This window comes from Fusarium poae, chromosome 3, assembly GCF_019609905.1.
Source record: "Fusarium poae strain DAOMC 252244 chromosome 3, whole genome shotgun sequence".
In the NCBI taxonomy this organism is placed as follows: domain Eukaryota; kingdom Fungi; phylum Ascomycota; class Sordariomycetes; order Hypocreales; family Nectriaceae; genus Fusarium; species Fusarium poae.
The window spans coordinates 3,100,996-3,121,279 of NC_058401.1; the positions used below are offsets into that span (position 1 = coordinate 3,100,996).

General features: G+C 48.6%; 5 protein-coding genes across 5 annotated transcripts; 2 read left to right on the forward strand and 3 right to left on the reverse strand.

The window, feature by feature from the left end:
- Nucleotides 1-1,789: 1,789 nt before the first annotated feature.
- FPOAC1_008423 (uncharacterized protein) lies at nucleotides 1,790-3,776 on the reverse strand (the record flags this gene model as incomplete). The annotated part of the gene is made up of 2 exons (XM_044852865.1): nucleotides 1,790-3,623; nucleotides 3,676-3,776. 2 exons carry the CDS (start codon nucleotides 3,774-3,776, stop codon nucleotides 1,790-1,792), a joined length of 1,935 nt encoding a protein of 644 aa, XP_044705535.1.
- Nucleotides 3,777-4,325: 549 nt separating this feature from the next.
- FPOAC1_008424 (uncharacterized protein) lies at nucleotides 4,326-5,981 on the forward strand (the record flags this gene model as incomplete). Its single annotated transcript, XM_044852866.1, has 3 exons — nucleotides 4,326-4,404; nucleotides 4,471-5,710; nucleotides 5,768-5,981. The coding sequence occupies 3 exons, from the start codon at nucleotides 4,326-4,328 to the stop codon at nucleotides 5,979-5,981; spliced, it is 1,533 nt and encodes a 510-aa protein (XP_044705536.1).
- A 4,538-nt stretch (nucleotides 5,982-10,519) lies between these two features.
- On the forward strand, nucleotides 10,520-12,500 carry FPOAC1_008425 (uncharacterized protein; the record flags this gene model as incomplete). Its single annotated transcript, XM_044852867.1, has 3 exons — nucleotides 10,520-10,618; nucleotides 10,762-11,538; nucleotides 11,595-12,500. 3 exons carry the CDS (start codon nucleotides 10,520-10,522, stop codon nucleotides 12,498-12,500), a joined length of 1,782 nt encoding a protein of 593 aa, XP_044705537.1.
- Nucleotides 12,501-13,842: 1,342 nt separating this feature from the next.
- On the reverse strand, nucleotides 13,843-14,858 carry FPOAC1_008426 (uncharacterized protein; the record flags this gene model as incomplete). The annotated part of the gene is made up of 2 exons (XM_044852868.1): nucleotides 13,843-14,557; nucleotides 14,686-14,858. The coding sequence occupies 2 exons, from the start codon at nucleotides 14,856-14,858 to the stop codon at nucleotides 13,843-13,845; spliced, it is 888 nt and encodes a 295-aa protein (XP_044705538.1).
- A 1,550-nt stretch (nucleotides 14,859-16,408) lies between these two features.
- On the reverse strand, nucleotides 16,409-18,833 carry FPOAC1_008427 (uncharacterized protein; the record flags this gene model as incomplete). Its single annotated transcript, XM_044852869.1, has 5 exons — nucleotides 16,409-17,394; nucleotides 17,442-18,268; nucleotides 18,501-18,635; nucleotides 18,687-18,710; nucleotides 18,763-18,833. The coding sequence occupies 5 exons, from the start codon at nucleotides 18,831-18,833 to the stop codon at nucleotides 16,409-16,411; spliced, it is 2,043 nt and encodes a 680-aa protein (XP_044705539.1).
- Nucleotides 18,834-20,284: the final 1,451 nt, after the last annotated feature.

Below are 20,284 nucleotides of genomic sequence, written 5' to 3' on the forward strand. Positions count from 1 at the left end.
AACTGGCTGAATGAGAGATATGGTAAAAATTGATGACTTCATATAATCAATACCTCTTCGGAACACTCCCTTTTGCAACGTCTATTCCTTCCATGCAATGTTGTTGTTTGTTTCATTAACCCACACATTTGACGCACATACCTTGTTATTCACCGGAGCATTCACGTGACACGGAACTCCTCCCCCGCCATCGACATTCTCTCGCCAAACAGTCATCAACTATCTCCTTAATCGAAACATCCCACCTCCCGCGAAGCGCACGTCCTTCGGATACAACGATAGCCTCTCCATCCCCAATATCCCCCAAAATCGAGAACCCACACCTCAAGGAGATAGCCGTCCTGGGCATGTCGGCTGCTACCACCGATCCGGCCCTTGTTGCTGCTCCCGCCCCAGACCTCTCGCCTGTTGATGATGTCGATCAGGTAGGCCACGACCTGTCGGCCGTTGACCAAGTAGGCGATCATGTCGGCGCGTCACCAAAAGAGAGGCATTCTTTGACCCTCGATCAACGAAGGGCTTTACGTCGTTGGGCCAACAGTCAGCCTATCCGTCCTTCACACAAAGCCTGTATTGAGTGGTTCTACTCGCAATACGGCCAGCAAATAAGCCAATCCACCGTGTCTCACTCGCTCTCGCCAAAGTACTCGCGCCTGGATAGTGACAATCCTCAATTATCTGGATCCCGTCTGCGGTACGGAAACTGGCCAGATGTAGAAAAGCTCGTCCTCATATGGTTCCAGCAAGTCCAAGCCTCTGGACGCCAGCCTACTAATGAGGAGTTGGGAGATAAAGCAAAGACCATATTCAACCAACTACCTCGATATAAAGATGAAAACCCTCCCGAATTTTCCCCGGGTTGGATTCATCGTTTCAAGAAACGGTATGGCCTTTTGATACGAAGACAGCGACGTCACGGCGATGGCGGAATGAATCCCGCCGACGACATTGGATATCTGGCCGATTGTGTTCCCCGATTCATGAATCTTGCACCAGATACAAGCCCAGGGGCAATTAAAGAAGAAGTCCTACGCGTTGTTGGTATCGAACCCAGCCTCGGCACGTGTGCATTGGTGCGTGATGAAGTGGTTCGAAGATTGACAGGGTCTCAACAACCGCAGCCGCCTCCTCTGCCCCCGCCTCCTCCCATGATGACCCACGACCCTCCTGCAATCCCTCCGCCTCAGCCAGATCAACCAATATACGCTGACGACGACCCTGAAGTTGTTCTGCAGAATGCCTTGCGCCAGCTTCAGCAAGAAGAGCAGGCCGCCGAGGAGCAGGCTGCGGCTGTGCGTGAGGAGCGTGAGCGTGCGGAACGAGTCGGGCTTCAACAAAACAGCATCATGACCACACCTACTGCGCGTGCCTCTTCTGTTCAGCGCTTTACGGCTACTCCAGCCCATGACTTGGGCGCTGATCTCACACTCACTCCAATCGCGTCGGAGACGCCTATCGCTCGAGATGAACGGCCCTTGAGGTGCCCCTTTTGTGTGAATCAGCGCATGCTACGTACCATCAAGGAAGCTGTCGAGCATATGTCTACTCATGTCGTTGTGTGATTGATGGCCGTTTTGGCATCACGGGGCGTTTTTAGTTTTTGCAAAACCTGCCATTCACATAGGTCGGAGTTCGGTAGACGATCATGATTCCGGATAAAACATGTATATACTATATATCCACAAACGCAAATTAATGCTGAACGGAGAGCCACCACAATATGCATTGCGTCAATTGTATTATTTCTAGCTCCGGTAAAACTCCCGGAAAAGTCTACGGCACGCTTTGTCTATAGGAGCCCGCTTGCTTTCAGTGCTTTCATGACTTCATCACTGTCCCTCTGAGCTTGCGTCCTGTGCTTCTTGTGTTCACCTAAATTGATGTAGTTCACCCAGAACTTGAGACCCTCTAGTCCCTCCTCACGGCACAACTCTCCTCGCTCCTCAGCCATCAGCAGTTCCTCTTCTGCAACACCGAGACTCCATCCGAAACGCTCAGCAGCTTCTTGAGCAGTCACTCCACGACCAAACTCCTGCCAGTCCCAGGGCACATCACGATCCGGTGGGAACTCGTGAAGATCTTTCAGCCATGAAAGTATGGCTCTCACGGTGGTTCCGTCTGTGCGCTCGCGGCTCTGAACAACCATAACACCACTGCGGAAGGTGCGTAGGCGGACCGGCAGCTTAAGCTTGCTCCAAAGCCTTGCAGCCTTTTCGAAATCTGCTGGGCTGACAAGCTCAACACCACCTCGAGCTCTGTTGAACATTGCCCACAGATCAACGAGCGTGATAATACCGCCCGCCTTTTTAAGTACGCCTCTTGAATCATCTGTCAGGAACTCAGCCAAGTTTCTGGCTAGTTCTGATAAATAGAGTGACTCAGAGCTACCGCCGCCTACAATATCCTTGGTCGTGACGAGTCCAAGTTGACTTGCCGATTCCGCGAGGATGGCATTCTCCTCGGCCGACGCATTGCCTTGTCCGTTGTTTGTCTGTCGCGCAAACCGTTCTGCAAGGGCAACCACCTCTTTAGCAGATGACATAAGAGCCTCCAGGTCCTCAAAGGCACTTCCAATGAGCAACTCATTGTTTTTACGCATGTTCAGACCTAGCTGCTCTAATCCAGCAATGCCAACGCCCTTCGTTCGCCCCCCTGAACCACCATTGGCTGGATCGCTTGCTCCTTCGTCCGCAGCCCGACTGCTCGGAGCTGGGGGGGCATCTCGAAGTAACCATTTGCGCTGTGTCATCGAACCTTTCAAGCGCTCGTAGAATATCTTCTCGCCTCCCCGCCGGAAAGAGATCTTGACACATTCAGGGGCATCACTCCCGTTCTTGTTGCTCTTTGTCGGATCAAGGACAGGCCCCGGGGAATCAGTTCTGACTGTCTCGGAAGCTGAACTTTGTTGGATAGGCGATGGAACGTTATTGGATATCAGAGGGCCACCGCACATCTCGCATGTCATTAGAGAAGGGTGATTCGAGAAAGTGCAACGAGGACATTGGAATGAAGCAGACGACTTCGAGCCATTGGCGGCATCAGGCAAACTTGGTGTATGTAATTGATCCAAGTTTTCGGACAGAGACCGGCTGTCAGCCTGAGCTGGTCGTAACGGAAGCGGTGAACCAAGAGCTGGTGAGGCTGCTGGACGATTGCTCGCCCCAGAAATCGCGGCTTTCAGAACATGAGCTAGAGACGGCTTGATGCCACAAGCCAAGCATGGAGGCAGAGGCGTATGTGCGTTAGCAGAGGTTGGGTCGAAATTTGAAGGGACTGGGTTTGAGAAACTGCATATTGTGCAGACCCAGGTCGCACTCGTTACAGGAGGCTCAGGGGGAGCTCGGTACCCAGATTCGGAATGCCCAGGGGATCCAGAAGCGTTCCTTTGTGAGCTTGATACATTTGATATAGCGCGACTGTGATACGATGATCGTTTACGTGGTTTTGGTATCAGAGTCACCTTGGCTGATGACTTGAGAAAGCCAGCATAGAACTCATGGCGCTCTACATCTTTCAGGTCCAACGCCACAGAGTGTGTGCGGGGTTCTTTCTTGTCGACATAACAGATTCGATGTGAAGTCAAATAAACCTGTCCATTCTGCTGGTTAGGAAGCTTGAACTTGCTGCGACTTTGTCAACTCAAAACTCAAGAGGCCCTGGCAACAAGCAACTTACCCCTCATACAAGCCAACGTTGTCCTGGACAAAGAGAAGCACCTCATCAGGGAGATAAGAGGGCCGTAGTGCGGTGGTTAGGTCGATATGTTTCAGAAACATCCGTCATGGAGGTCAGAATAAGTGAGAGGAATTCGGGTATGACTGGAATGGTCGTTGATGAATGGATCAATGATGATGCAAGTTGAAAATGGCTTGTAGCAAACAGGCACTAGGATACAAAGAAACCAACGAATCTCACATAAACAAAACGGAACCAAGAAACGGAGAATATATTCCTTATGTTTGTTTGCTCCAAATTTCGAATTGATTCACAAATCCAGAAGGCGAAGGGTTTCGATGTTGAGTGTTGTCTCCAAAGGCACGCGAGACTTAACAGGCCGCTCCAGGGTTGTAGGCTCCACTATGTGATCAGCTTCAGGCTTAGACAAAGCTTAAGGCCGTCATCGGATCACAGTTTCTCCGAGAACGACCATACCGCCACCGCCCTGCCTCAACCACGAGAAAATACCCTCAAAGAAACCTCCACCCGTAATTCAACCATTTCCGAGGCTCATCCTGCTCCGCCATTCATCACTTAACATCCGACACATTTCTCCCCAACGCACTCCGTAAATAACTAACCCCTCGTACCGCTAGCACTTGGACGCAATGATGCCAACTTGGTCAGCGCAGCAAGCGCCGAGCGTGACCCAGCAAACCGTACCGACATCTTACGCCTACCCGACGAGTAAGTCACCATCTCACTCGTCCTCAAACCAGTTCCCGGCCTTGATAAGTCTGACACCAAACGCAGATCCTGCCTTCATCCCCGTTGCTGTCCGACAAGGATTCAATCAGTACGGAGCGCCGCCTGCTCCTTATGCCGGATACGCACCTCCACCGCCCCCCGTGCAACCCCAAATGTCTTCTGCTTCGCCCGTGAATGGTGTAACTGCAACGCCAGAGCAGGCCAAATCTAAAGTAGACTGGCCCGAATCTGTTCGGAGCTATGTTCAAAGATCTTTCCTCCCCCAATACGACGAACCGACCGTGCCTCGTGCGGAAATCGAGGCTAAGCTTAAGGACACCATCGGTACCGCAAAGGCAAACGGCACGCTATACACGCTCGACTGGGACAGCATGCCTCTTCCCCAGGCCTTGGTGAAGGCTGAACGTGACGCAAATACCAAGCAAAGTTTCCAAGTCCCTCTCAATGCTAAGAAGAGGAAATCTACCGATTTTGCCAGTAATGACAACTCCCAGCCACCATGGCGTACTAACTCGCGATCTTCACTCGAAGACCGTATTTCCTATTCTTCACCCGAAAAGCGTGCTTCCATGGACGAGACCCTACCTAAATCAAGTAAGTTCCAAAAGGAAGCCAACAAACGCAAACGTCGCTTCGAAAACGAATACAAGTCGCTCCGATCACCTAGTCCTCCCCCGGCTTCATCTGGACCTATTGTCGGCACATGCGAGGTGCTGGAGAAGAAGTACCTTCGTCTTACCGCCCCTCCAGTTCCATCCAAAGTCCGGCCTGAACGTATTTTGCGTCAGACCCTAGATCTTCTGAAAAAGAAGTGGAAGCGGGAGAGCAACTACTCGTACATTTGTGACCAGTTCAAGTCCATGAGACAAGATTTGACTGTGCAACATATCAAGAACGACTTTACTGTTTCTGTTTATGAAATCCATGCGCGCATTGCCTTAGAAAAGGGGGATATTGGTGAGTATAATCAGTGCCAGACCCAACTACGATCCTTGTACGGGATGGGTCTGAAGGGCAACCCCATTGAATTCAAGGCATATCGCATTCTATATTTTATCCATACCGCCAACCGAACTGGCCTGAACGACACTTTGGCAGATCTAACTACAGCAGAGAAGGAGGAGAAGGCGATCAAGCATGCACTCGATGTGCGATCATCTTTGGCGTTGGGAAACTATCATAGGTTCTTCCAGCTCTACTTGGATACCCCTAACATGGGCGCGTATCTCATGGACATGTTTGTCGTTCGAGAACGGCTTGCTGCATTGTGCAATATTTGCAAAGCGTGAGTTTTCCAAACCATGATATGTATCGATGAGTTTTTTTACTAACTCGTCTATAGATACAAGCCGGATGTCAAGCTTCGCTTCATCACTGAAGAACTCGGTTTCGAGTCCGATGCTGATGCGGCCCAGTTTATCATCGATCATCAAGGCCAACACTTGTTGGAAGACCGAACAGACTACATTGCGTTCCTGACCGGCAAAGCCGGTCCTCTCTTCGAGGCTGCGCGTAGCACAGCATTCCAAAAAGTTGATATCAAGGGTCAGATCTAAGCCTCACCCTGACCTTGGGTTTTCTTTTATTTTTCTTTTATTTCTCAGTGCGACTTTTTTTCAGCGTCTCATCGACTGAGACTTTTCTGTCGTTATGCTCATCGACGAAACATGATGATGCTTTCACTCTGGTGATATGTGGTCATTCATGTAGACACGACTTCGGCGTTTTATACCCTGTTTCTGCTTAGGTGGCACCGGTATTTCGTGCCATGATACTCTGCACCGACCTGGGTACAGCATGTTCATCATCTATCTATGCTTCTTTACCTTGAAATTCACAAATTAACCGTAGCCTCGATACCAGCACACAGCCTAACGACTGAGGCAACACTTTTGATGTACGGTGCATCGCAAAATTGGATGGGACGGGATGGGACGGACTCTAGATACAACGGATTTGTTTGGGATGCATTCGGGTACCAGCCTTTGATTAGCTTGCTCTTTCTTGTCCTGTTGAGGCCCGTGGATGTAAGGTCTGTCGCTGAGTCAGGTCTTTGTGCACTCGTCTCAATAGGCTCGAAAGCAGTTGTAATGCTAGGGGAGTTCCTGGTTGGTAGTTTTAAAGTAATCAGCAATTCATTTTATTTCCACGGTTTATTTCACTCTGGATCGTTTAGTGCATTCATTTGCTGGCAGCATAAGTGACCGAGCTAGGTAGTGAGTGAGTGTTGCGGTCGAGGACAATGTGAGTTTTGACAATGACAACTTGACATTTTGCAACGCCGTCCAGATGACCTTCAATTACAAGAAACTAGTAGAACAACTGTCTTTTAAATCCGAACGTGGCCCTCGTAATTATAAACAGTTACTACCTCTGGCAAGATTAATAACCCCATTCATGTTTATCTAGATATTTTCTTGAAATGCGATGGTCACTGTCCATATATAAGACATAATAGTAGAACATGTTAATGAGAATATCACTTGGCTTGCTGGTGCAGTGGTGAACCAAGATCAAGTGACGCCCTGACCGCGTCACTTGACCGCAGCCTGGCGCTGCCTGTTCGAATCCCAGCCATAACTACCGCTTCAGTACCGTCCCGGTACCTTATTGTTGATAACCCACCCAGTTGATAACCCAGTTGATAAACCACTGCTGCTGATACGTGCGCCTCACGGGCACCAATCGCACTCGAACTCATCGGACTCACAGGTTGACTTTACGTCCCTGCCGATACTGTCTTGGGTACAGACTTGAACTTACCCATCTACCTAATCGGTACTGTGTCACAGTACCACTCTGGTATGGGGCCTTGGTAGTGCCCTAATTAACAAGTGCTTCGGAGACAAGAATAGAAGTAGTAACCAGCCCGCACCTTCCTGGGTCTCCCGGGAAGGAGTCAAGTTGATATTCTCATTTTTTGTTTTTTCTCTATTAATGTAATCTAGTTTATTACACAATTATAACCTAAATGCAGTATATATTTAAGTGTTACAATGCGACATTATAGCAGGTCTGTCTAACAGTGCTTTTGTATTTGTGTGAGATTAAGGTTGCTCTAAGAGCCCTATTTTTCATAATGAAGCTGTATCTATTGATTTTGCATTAGACTTCGAGGGATACCTATATCAAGTTACAATGCGACATAATGATTGAGAGTAGGGATAGGAAGGTTAACTAACTCTTTACTAAAGTAGATAGGAGATTAACACTTAGGATTATAGCCTAGAGGAATAGTATTTGCAGATATAATAGTGCTAACATAGACGATGGCAAGGGACACTTCTGGTAAATTATAGATTGTAACTCAATAAGGATAGGTTATTGAGATTATAACTTGTAAAAACAGGTATATCACTTGTTAAGAAGCGTGGATAACACGATAGCTAACATCTTAAATAACAGCGACTAAACTATATTAACTCGGGAATATAATTTCTTTCTTCTGTACTTTGGCCTTGACCCAACATGATGAGTATTCTGAAACTGAGGCTATTGCATTGCCTAGGATTTCTCAGCTGAAGTGATGAGCGAGCGCCTGTCATTTGCATAAACCCAAAAGGGCTGGACCACTAACATCCGGCATCAGATGGTTGTTTCTTTATGCAATTCGCATCTCGGGTGTATTGGGTTGAGTCAAAAATCAAGCCCTACCATTATGCAGAACACATATGCCGCCGCGAGCATATGACATCAATAATGGGACAGGGTAGAAGGGGACGAGATATTGCATAACAACCACCCTCTTTCTGGCAGTCTCCATCGTGATGATTTCTAGAAGCCTGTTAGTTCTTGGTATGGACAGTTACGGTAGCAATTAATGCGGTACGATCGATGCGTGGCCCCCCTGCATGCCGAACCCATCCCTACCACGCGATAAGTTCCCCGTTTCTTCTAGTCGCTCAAATGTCCGGGAATTTCTCGAGTTTGATTTATTAAAAATTAGCGGCACGCACTTGCGTGCTGTAAAGATGAGATGGAGGACCCTAGGCTGCTGCATCCGGATATGACGAATCCACCATGATCCCCTTGCTAATTTGACCACACCCATGGCCCGGGGATGAGCGAACGAGAGACAGGATTAAGCGGCGGTTGGTCCGAGTTGAGTCGAGTTGAGTCGACGACCTAGTCAGGCGTCAATCAACAAGGGCACTTTTGTTCTTTTCCTCTTTGTATGTATGATGAGGGGTGGGCAGTGTGGTATAGTATACGATAGGGATTGGTTCTGTAGGCGGGAGGTCTGTATGCTGCCCGCCTGTAGATGCGATGTTGTGGGCAGTGCTGAGTGAATTCTGCATATGTGTGGTAGATCGTGTGCCCTCTTGCAGTACAGCTGCTCAGTGTAATCGTCTCGAAGCGCCGAACGGTGTAGTGTAATTGGCAGTTTGAAGTCGGTTAAGAGCGACAAGGGTTGGATTGATGTTTTTAGTGGTGAAGAGTCGAAAGAAAGCGACAGAGCTCTTGGCGTTTTCCAAACTTCGAACAATGTCATAGCGAGGGAAGACCGGATACCTAATCAAGTCTGGTTCCCATTATTCAAGTATCATATCAGCTGCACTAACACAGACCGTTGCTGTAGGCAGGCCTTGAAGCTTGTCAAAGCTTGAAACCATGATGGATTTGGAACTAATGGTAACTTAGTAACTGGCCACCAACCAGATAGATCCATTCACAACTACCTCAATCATGCTGTCTTTTAATATTTGACCAAATTACGACTCCTGTACCCTTCAGTCATTTCTTCTCCTGTTCTTTCTTTCGCTTCATCATCTCTGTATCAGATACAATAATCTTTATTGTATCCTCCATCACTGTCATTCTCACTTACAGGACCCGCATCTCTGGCAGATGCCAAGTTTATTTTATCACTACGACCCCTCCATCCGTTTTACTGTATCACCCCACCTCGAGCGTGTGCTATTCATCAATTTCTACCTTTTGTTCTGCTATTATCCGGCCGTACAGATAATCATTTGCATTGTCAAATACTCATCGAAAGGAATTCGAGACACGAGTCCTTTTGCTACTCCATCAAAATCCTTGTGATATCTCGCGTCACAGATGCAATAAAATCCAAGTTTTGAAATCCGATCAGTCACAGGTTTATCCAATTTGACCAAACCCAAGTCATCAGGTTGTTGCGAAGCAAAAGAAGCAAACAAGCAAATCACCAAGAAAGAAAAACTTGCCTCCTCCCTTTAACCGCCACTGAATCAGATCCGCTCTTTCTTCTCTTCTCTACGATTTATTCATTCTCGACGCAAACCTTTATCGACTTTTGTCAACCATTACACAATCACTTCCACAACACTTTGGTCCACCTGAGCGAGCCAAGTACAGCACATCATCACGACACAGCTCGTTACTGTGAGTGATATCGCGCCAACCCACGTCAGGCTGTGTACATACCACCTACTTACGTATCCCGTTCCCCCTGGTGTACACTCGCAGCCCGACAAACTCACGTTGAGAGGACTCCACTCATTTTTAATTTTCTGTGCAGTGTGACCCGGGGCAGGCTTTCACTGTAAGGTACCTCGTTCTTGAGGGTCCTTCTTACCACCCCACTCCACTGCAACCGCCGCACTGCAAGCGCTGCCCGTGCCCGGCTTAGCGGTTAGGTACCTGTAATCCTGTACCTTGCCTTACACCAATATCGGCTTGGATCGAAATAAGGTAGCCCAGCCCGCCGCCGTGCTCCCATCGGGTCCAGGTCCAGTTCGTCTCTACCTTACTCAGGTCGTTCTTGCGATTCTTGGTCCTTTTTTTACAACCTCCACCTTTGAGAGATCACAACTTCCCAACTTGCAACTGCCCAGGAGGCATTCGGTTACACAAAAATGAAGGTTCGTCACTGCCCCTTTCGGTCGCCCATACCTCTCAATACAGGATATCGCTGCCATGTCGTGCTTTGATTTCAACTTCTTGTGCCTCACAAGGCGTTATTCGCACATCTCCTTCTCACTGCCTGCGGTTGCCCCCCTCCCCCGCCGCATTCGACTGCAATCGTGAAAGGCGCTCTCCTCGTTGTCACTTGTTGTTCGCGTCGCCTTTGCTGGCGCTATTCAATACTTGAGCCAAAAAGTTAACAGTAATGCGCTTCGTACAGGCTCTTCGACGTTCGATCAAAGGTGATAAGGACAAAGGACCAGTCACTCCCAAATCGGCTGTCGCCATTGTTCCTCCCAAGAAGGTTGGTGGCCTCCCACTCCCACGCATTCCATAAGCCTCAATAATTCCTCCAACCGGTTTGCCACATTGGGCGCCGCCATGGTCCCACGGCAAACTTCACATTAATCCCGGAGCTCCAATACTGATGCCCAATCCAATCTCTAGGTTATTCGAGCCCTTTACGATTACGAGGCCCGTTCCAGCCAAGAACTCAGCTTTTCGAGAGGTGACTTTTTCCACGTTATCGGCCGAGAAAACGATCAAGACTGGTACGAAGCATGCAATCCAGCTCTTCCTGACGCCCGAGGTCTCGTGCCCGTGACCTTCTTCCAGGCCCTTGGCCGAACCGAGCGAGATAGTGCACAGTCCGACGGTGGTCAACCCCCCTCCCCGCCCAAGAACCCCGACCATGATTCCGGATACAGCGAGTCGCCAGCAATGCATCCTGCGCCAGCCGTCATGTCACCTACCACAAATGCTGCGCCCCAAGGCCACCAGCGAAATTCAAAGTCAGTCGGAAAGACGGGTGCCATGGTTTACGGAATTGTTATGTACGACTTTGCTGCGGAAAGAGCAGACGAGTTGGAGGCCAAGGCTGGCGAGGCCATTATTGTTATTGCACAATCGAATCCCGAATGGTTTGTCGCCAAGCCCATCGGTCGATTGGGTGGCCCTGGATTGATCCCTGTATCATTCGTCGAAATTCGAGATATGGCAAGTGATAAAGCGATTCAGAACCCAGGAGATGCCATCAAGCGTGCCGGTGTGCCCAAAGTGGAGGAATGGAAGAAGATGGCTGCCGAATATAAGAATAGCAGCATCACCCTGGGCAAGTTTGAAGGAGGCGGTCCCGGACAACCTGGACAAGGTATCGAGCAAGGGATGGAACGTATGAGCATTCAACAACAGCAACATTCCCGACAACCTTCACAGAACGGAACGGTAAGTCTTGGTCATAGAGCAACCTCAGCCAAGGAAGCGCACTGACACCGATGTAGCAGCAAGGATACGCAAGCCAGCCTCGAACTTCTCAGCAGCAGCAACCTCAGCAAAGTCAGGTGCAAAAACCTGCTGCTCCGCTCCATGCCCCCCTCGAAGCACGGATACCACGATACTGTTTTGCAGAGGACAAGTACTGGTTCGTGATCGAAGCCGTGCTCGAAGATGGCCGACAATGGGAGCTTTCTCGTTACTACGAGGACTTTTACGATTTCCAAATTGCCCTACTCACCGAGTTTCCAGCCGAGGCTGGCAATACAGGGACACAGAAGCGCACTCTGCCATACATGCCTGGTCCCGTCAACTATGTGACAGATGCGATTACCGAGGGACGACTGCATAACTTGGACGCCTACGTCAAGAACATGCTCAACCAACCACCTTACATTTCAAGATGCAACTTGGTGCGACAGTTCTTTGCACCCCGTGAAGGAGATTACGAGATCGACCCCAATGACAACGAAAATGAATATCGTCTGTCGCAAGGCTCCCAACTCTCATCTACGGAATCTCCTGCTGGTGGTTCGCAAAACAACTTGAATGGCAGTGGATATGGTTTGGGACCAGCGCACCCTGATATGCAAACGCAAGCATCATCATTGTCCCAACCTTCGCAAGCCTCGTTAGGCGGGGGCATGCAAGCCCCCGCACAACCACCATCTGCAATGAAGATCAAGATGTATTTCAACGGCGATCTCATTGCCATTCGAGTACCAACGGATATTTCGTTCCAGGCACTATACGACAAGATCTGCGATCGCTTGAAGATTCCAGCCAATGAAGAGATCCAACTCTTCTACAAGGATGAGCCTACCGGAGATAAGCCAAGCATGATAAGCGACAACGACCTAGACTTTGCTCTTCAGCGAAACGAGAAGCTGCTTCTCTACGTGGAGGCCGTATAAGTGCCGAACCTTGCTGACGACGATGGCGTTTCAGCTTGGTTGCATTCCTTCAGTACCCGGATCCAAGTAGAGAGCCAAACCCCCACCAACAAGGGCAGCGTCTGGACCTGCATTGTATATTCTCGCCCACCCATAACCACGCCGAACCGTACAGAGCCTGAAACCTTGATAACGTGCGTTTTTCTCTTCAAACACGGATCTACAATTTCTCATGAGTCCCCAACGGACGACAAGCCTAGCTTTTCCCTTTTTATTTTGTTTTATTTGTACTCTTTGCGAATTTATGACGACACGTCGGCGAGGAACTTGATGCTTCTTTGATACCACTTTATTAGCTGAACGACTCATAATCCTTTACGTTCAGTGTACCAGACGTTCGTTGTCTTTCGTTGGGCCTGCAATGCCCCCCTCTTTTGCTGCTTTCGCCCCTTTTGCGTATCTTCTTTGGCACTCTGCTTTATGGCAGGTGTCCGGCCTTTGGAGTGCCGTTTTGATATCACATGACTGAGCCCAGTACTTTTCTTCCTTTTTACTTTTCTTTAGTTCCTCACCGAAGGTGACTCGACCTGTGGATGGTGGTTGGGATAGGGATCAGGGGTAAGTAGATGTGATTACACTCTACTGCAACATATCGGGAATGAGGATGGCCACACGATTTGCGCCAGGATGGCAACCCCGATAAAGCTGTATAAACAAGCTCGGAGCCATGCTCGTGGGTGTTGATGGGATGGCGGGTGGCCTGTCTTGCATGGTCTGCAAGAAGCAAGATGGAGGCATTTCGAGTGAAGGTGGAGGTGGAGGTGGAAAGCATGATGAACGCATGCATATACGTGATGAATGAAAAATAACAATTCAATCAACCCTTCCCCTAAACTGATGTGAAAATCGGGGTAAACAGCATCAAAACAAACTAAACGTGCTGTATTTCAATGACATGATATTCGTAGAGATGAGTGTATCATGTACTTGAACTGTTTCTTCATATGTATGAGTCAATCGTATCAGCCTGGACTCTTTACACAGCTAGTTTGTCTATGTTCTAGAAGTCTATCGTGGGTAGCAGATCGTCGTCGTATGCTCCTTGTGCGGTTCGCCGTCCTCTGAAACCATGAAATGTAACATTAAATCCCCAGTGCCGTGGACCGTTACAAGACCGAAACAACAAATGCAAACCATTATTACGCAGCCGCGTAATTGAAAAACGCCAGGAACAGGAACAGGAACAGGAACCAGAATCAAAACCGGAAATATGAGGTCATACCCATCCTTTGGGGTACCAAGACGAGGAATGTCGGGTGTGAGTGAATGTGTGTGTGATGTCAGCGGCTGAGAACAACTCTTTTTACTCTAGCTTGGTCATGAGGTTCTTGCGCACTTTCATGTTGACGACACCGCCAATACCAAACGCAGGGACAATTCGACAAATTCGTGCAATGGAGCTGATGAACCAATTTCGGCGCACAAGATCCAATCGGTCTCTTAATGATACCACTGCACCTCCAGGGCCTGTCGCTTGACGGTTGTAGAGATCAAGACCAAACAAATGCATAGGTGTAGAAATGAACTGCACCATGGCAGGCGCCATGAACTGCGCCGCGTAGAGCCCGGATACTCGCTTCTTCATCTCAGCAGAGAACTTCTCGTCCAAAATAGGGCCCAGTAAAGGCGGGACGTTGAATGACGCAAAAATGGTCATGCAATCGCGCAGCGCAAATAGACCATACGAAGCCATAGGTACAGGTCGGGGGACTACTCCGGGGGGACCAAACATGCGCACAAAGACCTGGTCCTTGTAGATGCAGACACCAATGTTGGCAGCACTCGAGGCAGCGAATTTTGTCGTTCCGGCCGTCACACTCGAGGCAGGCTTATTGTTGACGGTCGAGAAGGATGTGTCGACAGCATTGGCGGTAAGATATGTACCTCCGTACAGGCAGAAAATGAGCGCTGTAGGTTTTGAGAAGAGAAGAGTGTGAGGGCGTGTGATGAGAGTTCGGAGGGAGGATTTAACAGAGTTGACGAGAGTGTTTGCGCCTGAAGCATTTTCCATGATGGAGCTGTTGTCATGATGTCAGCTTTTTTTGTCGCTGAAGATTCTTGGCGAAGTCGGTCATGGGTTTTTTCCCCCCCTGTCTTGAAGATGTGCGCAAACAAGACAGAATAACAGAAGTGACATTGTTCTTACCGGTCAATGATAGCAATGAGAGGCGCAACCATGGATGCAGCGCTCGCAGCCGAAAGGAAATCAGCGCCGAGTCGTGATGTCAAGTTCTTGGTGTTCCATGTATTTTTGGTGGTGATTTGCTCGGTTGTAGTTGTCCCGGCCAGAGCCAACGCTGGCGCATCAGAGTCCTTCATGATGTTTTGTTTTTCGTTTTTAGTTATTTCCCCGTAATAACTGACCCTTGTCCTCTACTTTCAAGTTGTTGCTCAAGAATTCGAAAGAAAGAAAAAAAAAGAAAGAAAAGGTAATATGACGGAAGAAGAAAGATAGAAAGGAAACAAACTATAGAACGGGGGACACAGACCAAGGTAAGTAAGTAAGTAAGTCAGTACTAAGTCAGTAACTTGAGCTGCTTGGGACGAACGAGCGAGAATGGGGAAAAAAGCTAGAGGGCGGATAAAAGAAAGCGATAACGAAACGAGCGGCTCTAAACCCCGAAGCAAATCCCTTAGCTATGAGTGGGCTGGTGTAACTAAAGGGTATCCTTCGCTAGTAAGACCCTCTTCTCGGTACGTTAGCGATGCGATAATATGGTCGAGAATGATGCGGAACCTAGTCTAGGAACTCTCATTCTGTCATATTGACTCCCGGGGCGCCGAGATCGGCGAGCCATTCGGACTCGTTGCCGAGTTTCAACGTTGACGGTTTGTCGCGGATATTTTTAGAATTTCTATCAGTATAAGAGAGGCCCAACTATTGAAACTTTCGCTTCAGAGACTGATATTCGTTCAGTCGTGTAAATCGAACCATTCAATGTCCACGTGTGTGTGTATGGACAGGTAGATCAACTATCATGTAACTTGAACCCACATAAACAGCACCCATGCTTAATAAACTAACAAATAGAAACATCAAAAGCTCACGATTATACTTCATACAACTAAATCCAGCCCTAGTACTTTTGACCGCCCCTTGCGCCAAAACGTCTAGAAAAATGGATGCGTTCTCTCCGCAATACCTTCACCTCTTGCTGACTTATACGCGTTCTTCCCACGCCGACGCTTGCCGGTTATGCTGGAGGCTTTGCGGCTCAATCTAGCAATTTGAGCTAGTCAATATTGAGGCGCGGGTCTGCCGCTTGTGAAAGTTGACTTCAATACTCACTCTGGATCTGCAACGGCATATAACGGCTTTAAGCAAAAAGAAAGTCCATAGAACATGGTTAGACTTTACTTATCGGCCAGTAGCTCACAGGATATGCAGATAACAAGGACAAATCATATTAGGAGAAAGGGTTGTGGCTTTTCCAGATAACGCACAGTTTCTGTTTCAAGCATGATAGAGCAAAAACAAGGAGGTTGATCTCATACAATTTAAGCTATCGTTCTAATACTAGGCATAGCTCTAATCAAGGTTTTGATAAACAATGCAAAGAGTCAAATCCAATACAGGCATCCACAGGGACGAGTTCCAGACTTTGAGTCGTTGACCACGCTGTTGAACCCGTTCTTCGAGAAACCTAACCCCCACAAGGCCGACTGATCTCCAGAGCCGTTGCTCTCCGCCTCTCCACTGTCACCCTCCACATCATCAAAGCTTCTGGGGCGCTTCGAAACCCGCCCCTCCGTTTACATACCCACTCTTGACCTCGACCGACGAGACCCGTGCAGAAAGAGGTCCCATATTCACAAAATCAAATGTTTGGGTGCTTCAACGGACCGGCCCGATGACAAAAGAACCGCAATTAGGCGGTGGCGCTCGCATCAGAGCTTCCACCACCGCTTTCACCTGCTTGCTTCTCTTGAATCGCCAGAACAGTTGCAGTGAGCTGGTCAATCTTGCGGTTCAACTCACTAAGTTGCACCTCCATAGCAGTTGGGGCATCCATATCATCCTCACGCTGCTCCGTACTCTGACCGTTTGCCCGGCCTCTAGGAGACGCAAGTGTTGGGCGGCCGACAGTAGAAGCAGATCGCTTTTGTGTAATCAATTGCCGACCATTGCGTCGGGAGGAGTGCGACGGGCCCTTGAACCCAGCAAATTCATCACCCAGGGCTCCAGGCTTGCGATACATCTCATAGAGCCTGATGATACCAACAATTGGCCAATGGGTAGCCTTAAGGAGTATGATACGCCCGGCACGAAACTTCTCATCGGCCGTAAAGATCAGGCGCCAGGGTCGAAAGATGACCAAAGCAAGCAGATTAAAGGGGGGGTAGAAATGGGTGAGTCGGTTGCTAGTCGACGCCTCCAAGACATAGACACTGTACACGTACAGGTACTCCTCCTTAGCGTGGGTGATAACCCGCGAGAAACTGTTGGAAAGCATACCGGTCAATGAGCCCATCAACAGAAAACTGGAGAGGGTGATGAACATAATCATCAGAGGCGGCCCAAAGAACGGATCGATCTGATTCATCACCTCGAAGCCAATAGGTGCTGAGCCGTAGAATATCTTTGTCAAAATCCATGCCATTGACTTGAATGCAAAGACATTACGTCCCACAAGCGAGAATGTCGTCAGAAAGCCGCAATAAACAACGACAACTAGTACCATGTATTTGAAGAAGTCTTTACCCATCTCCTTCAAGCAGGGTATAAGTGCACCCCAAGCAGGGCTCAGACTGAGGATGGAGAATATGCGAGGAATCATGAAAAGTGCTTCAAGCGCCAATATGTCAAATGCAAGGTCACTGAATTCGGGTTTGTTCTGAACGATGCCAATAATGCCTGTCTCAGTTAGCGCGTTGTACTTTGTAGAAGGCTGTGGCTCTTACGCAGTATTGCAAAGGCAAACCCGATTGTAATCATGATCATGTCAAACAAGTTCCAGATATCTGTGGCATAGAAGATCGAGCCCGCATCAAGCCACTCGCTAAGCTCATCGTAGAAGAAGGCCGCTATCCAGAGAAATAGGACCACCTCAGGGATGGTGATACGGGACTCGTCTCTCATAATGAGAACGGAGTAATAGAGGGCGAGAAAAATGCAGAAGAATACTACCTCCCAGCTCTTGAGATATTTGGGCACACGCAGCCGAGAAAAAGGGTCTGCTGTCCTAGGATTATAAAACCTGACCTTCTTGGTTGAGTGCACTGATAAGCTGTCCCAAAAGACGATATCGCCGCTCCATATAGCTGTGATGATCTTTTGGACAATGTGCTGACTGAGGAACCGTTTGGCATCGGCAATGGCTGCAATCTCAAGGGCATTCAAATTCTTAAAAGACGATGTTGGATCACCTTCATTCTCATCGTCCTCATCATCGGATGTCATAGTCAAGCGGGAGAGAGAACTCAGAAGCTGATTGCGTTTCATGCTACTTCCAGCAGGGCCAGGACCACGCCGGCGATTGTCAATGGTGCGAACATGAGACAGGAGAGGCGAATGCTCTCCAGTTTCCTCGTCACCTGCGTGGCCATTGCCCGCTTCTTCATCTTGATGATCATCATCAAGATCAGGGATCTCATAAAGACAGTAATTAACTGCCTCACGTTCGGAGAGGCGAGTGAGAAACCGCCATGCAACGATTTCGCATGCATCGGCGCGCGATTCTCCCAGTGTCCGATGTTCTGAAGAAGTCGTATAATGCCATTTGAGGGCGCTGTGGGGATTTTGTTAGCTGACAGGTACAGAGAGCCAAGAGCGTATGGCATCAGAGTTGCACGGCATATGTAGTCAGGTCAAAGATGGGTTGAGCATTTCTGTCATTGGCTCCCCTGGCAGGAGCTGCCATGCAGCCACAAACACGATTCGGGAGGAGAGCGATACAAGATTCAGAGAAAACACTGAGAAAGAAGCAGTCACTGGCACAACGTCGTTCAAATAATACGTACAGAAGAGCATTGACAATTCCGCGGTTGGTGCATGTCGCAGTGAGATGATCCACCAAGATGCGTAAGGAAGTCCCCGCAGCTGTGGTCCTTAGCTGTTCAAAGGTGCTCGGCAGCTCAATGACTGCAACAAAGTATCTGCAAAACGTTTTAGCCAAGGTCAATTGGATCGTGGTTATGAAAACTTACAAGGAGAGCTTCTTGACGACCTCTCTAAAGCTGTCGTTAGTTCTAATATCCGGTAGATCATTTTCGTAGTCGTGACGGATGGAGATAGGACTGCCCTCGCGGGGAGCGGGGAGCGGGGAGCTTCTTGGATTTGACCTTGATAGGCATCATGAAAAGGAATAAATATGACGGCGAACGAAGCAATCAAAGGAGCGTATCCTCCGCCGAAGCTTTAGGTTGAAGGTTTACTGTCAGGAGTGACAGAATTCTTCGAAATGACCAAGAGATTGAGAGGCAGGTATTTGGCAGAGTCAGTCAACGAGATCCCTCGTCTCCTTCCCTCCTTTGTCTTGCCTTTATCACGATACAAGGGAGGAAAGACGCGGAGATGAGTCGTGAAGGAGGGGAAAGGAAAGAGCGGGCCTGTGCACCGTCAATTCGACTTGAGTCAAGTTGCTCGTCGATCGGCTCCCGACAAACAGATAATTGGCAGTGATGGTATCACGAGAGTGAATGAGAAGGTGGGAAAGGGCAAACCTTGGGGGTTTCAGGAGAAGGTGATTGCTACCCAAAATTAATCGCAACACTTTAGCAGCTGTGCCAACTTCCAATGGTTAATCTTTTGTGTCAACTTGATTGCGCGCGCCGAGCTTAGCGCGCGCACCGAAGATCCTCTACTAGGCATAGGTAGGTAGGTAGGCATATTGCCATATTTCTGGCGATACTCCAACCAGAAAGGCTGGTAGATGTCACGACGCTCTCTCAATATTCAAGGGTTCAATGCCAGAGTGGAGAAAAGAAGGGTCCTTGTACGAAGCTTGGCACCACTTGCAGATGCTTGTCAATCGCCAATGCTTGGGGATTGGACGATCTAGACTCGTGAATCAAGTTTATTTGACCTTGTAGGAGCGACATTTTCTTCGATTGAATCCGTCAATCAAAATGCGGCCAGGCTCAATCCAACACCACCAGACCACACAGACTGCGGCCAGAAAATGCATATGCATCAACGTCCCCAAAAGAGTCGAAAACAGACGAGTCAGCCAATAACAATGACAAGAATAAAGGCGTATATCTGAGAATAAATTCAACAGTCAACAATAGATCCCAAAGCTCGAGATCCCCCACCCGTGTCTTGAAAATAGACGAACCAGCCAATTAGCAACCCCTAAAAAGCATAGCCGCGATTTGGAAGGAATATGAGTCTGGCCAAAGCCACAGCCGTGATGTTGACAGCGCAGAACAAGAGCGGAACCATTGCCAGCATCAGACGTTCTAAATGGCCCATTCGTCAATTATGAGAATTGGACTGAACAGAGTGTCGGAGCCGTCGAACATGTTTCGAGATTCACAGCCACATTCATACTCGAACGAGACGTAAGCATTGGCGAGCCGGCGAATTTCTCTCGAGAAATCACCTCAGAGCGGAATCTGATGGAAAATGGAGTCGAACAAGCGTATAAGTGAAGCCATGGACACAGTTATTGTCGAGTACAAAAGGACTGGATGAGAATGCGTAAAATAGTTTCCATCAAACAAGCTCATCTACTCAAACAGCATTTTCTACTTTACCTAAGAACTCCACAACCACAATATCTCACTTATACACGACTTAGACC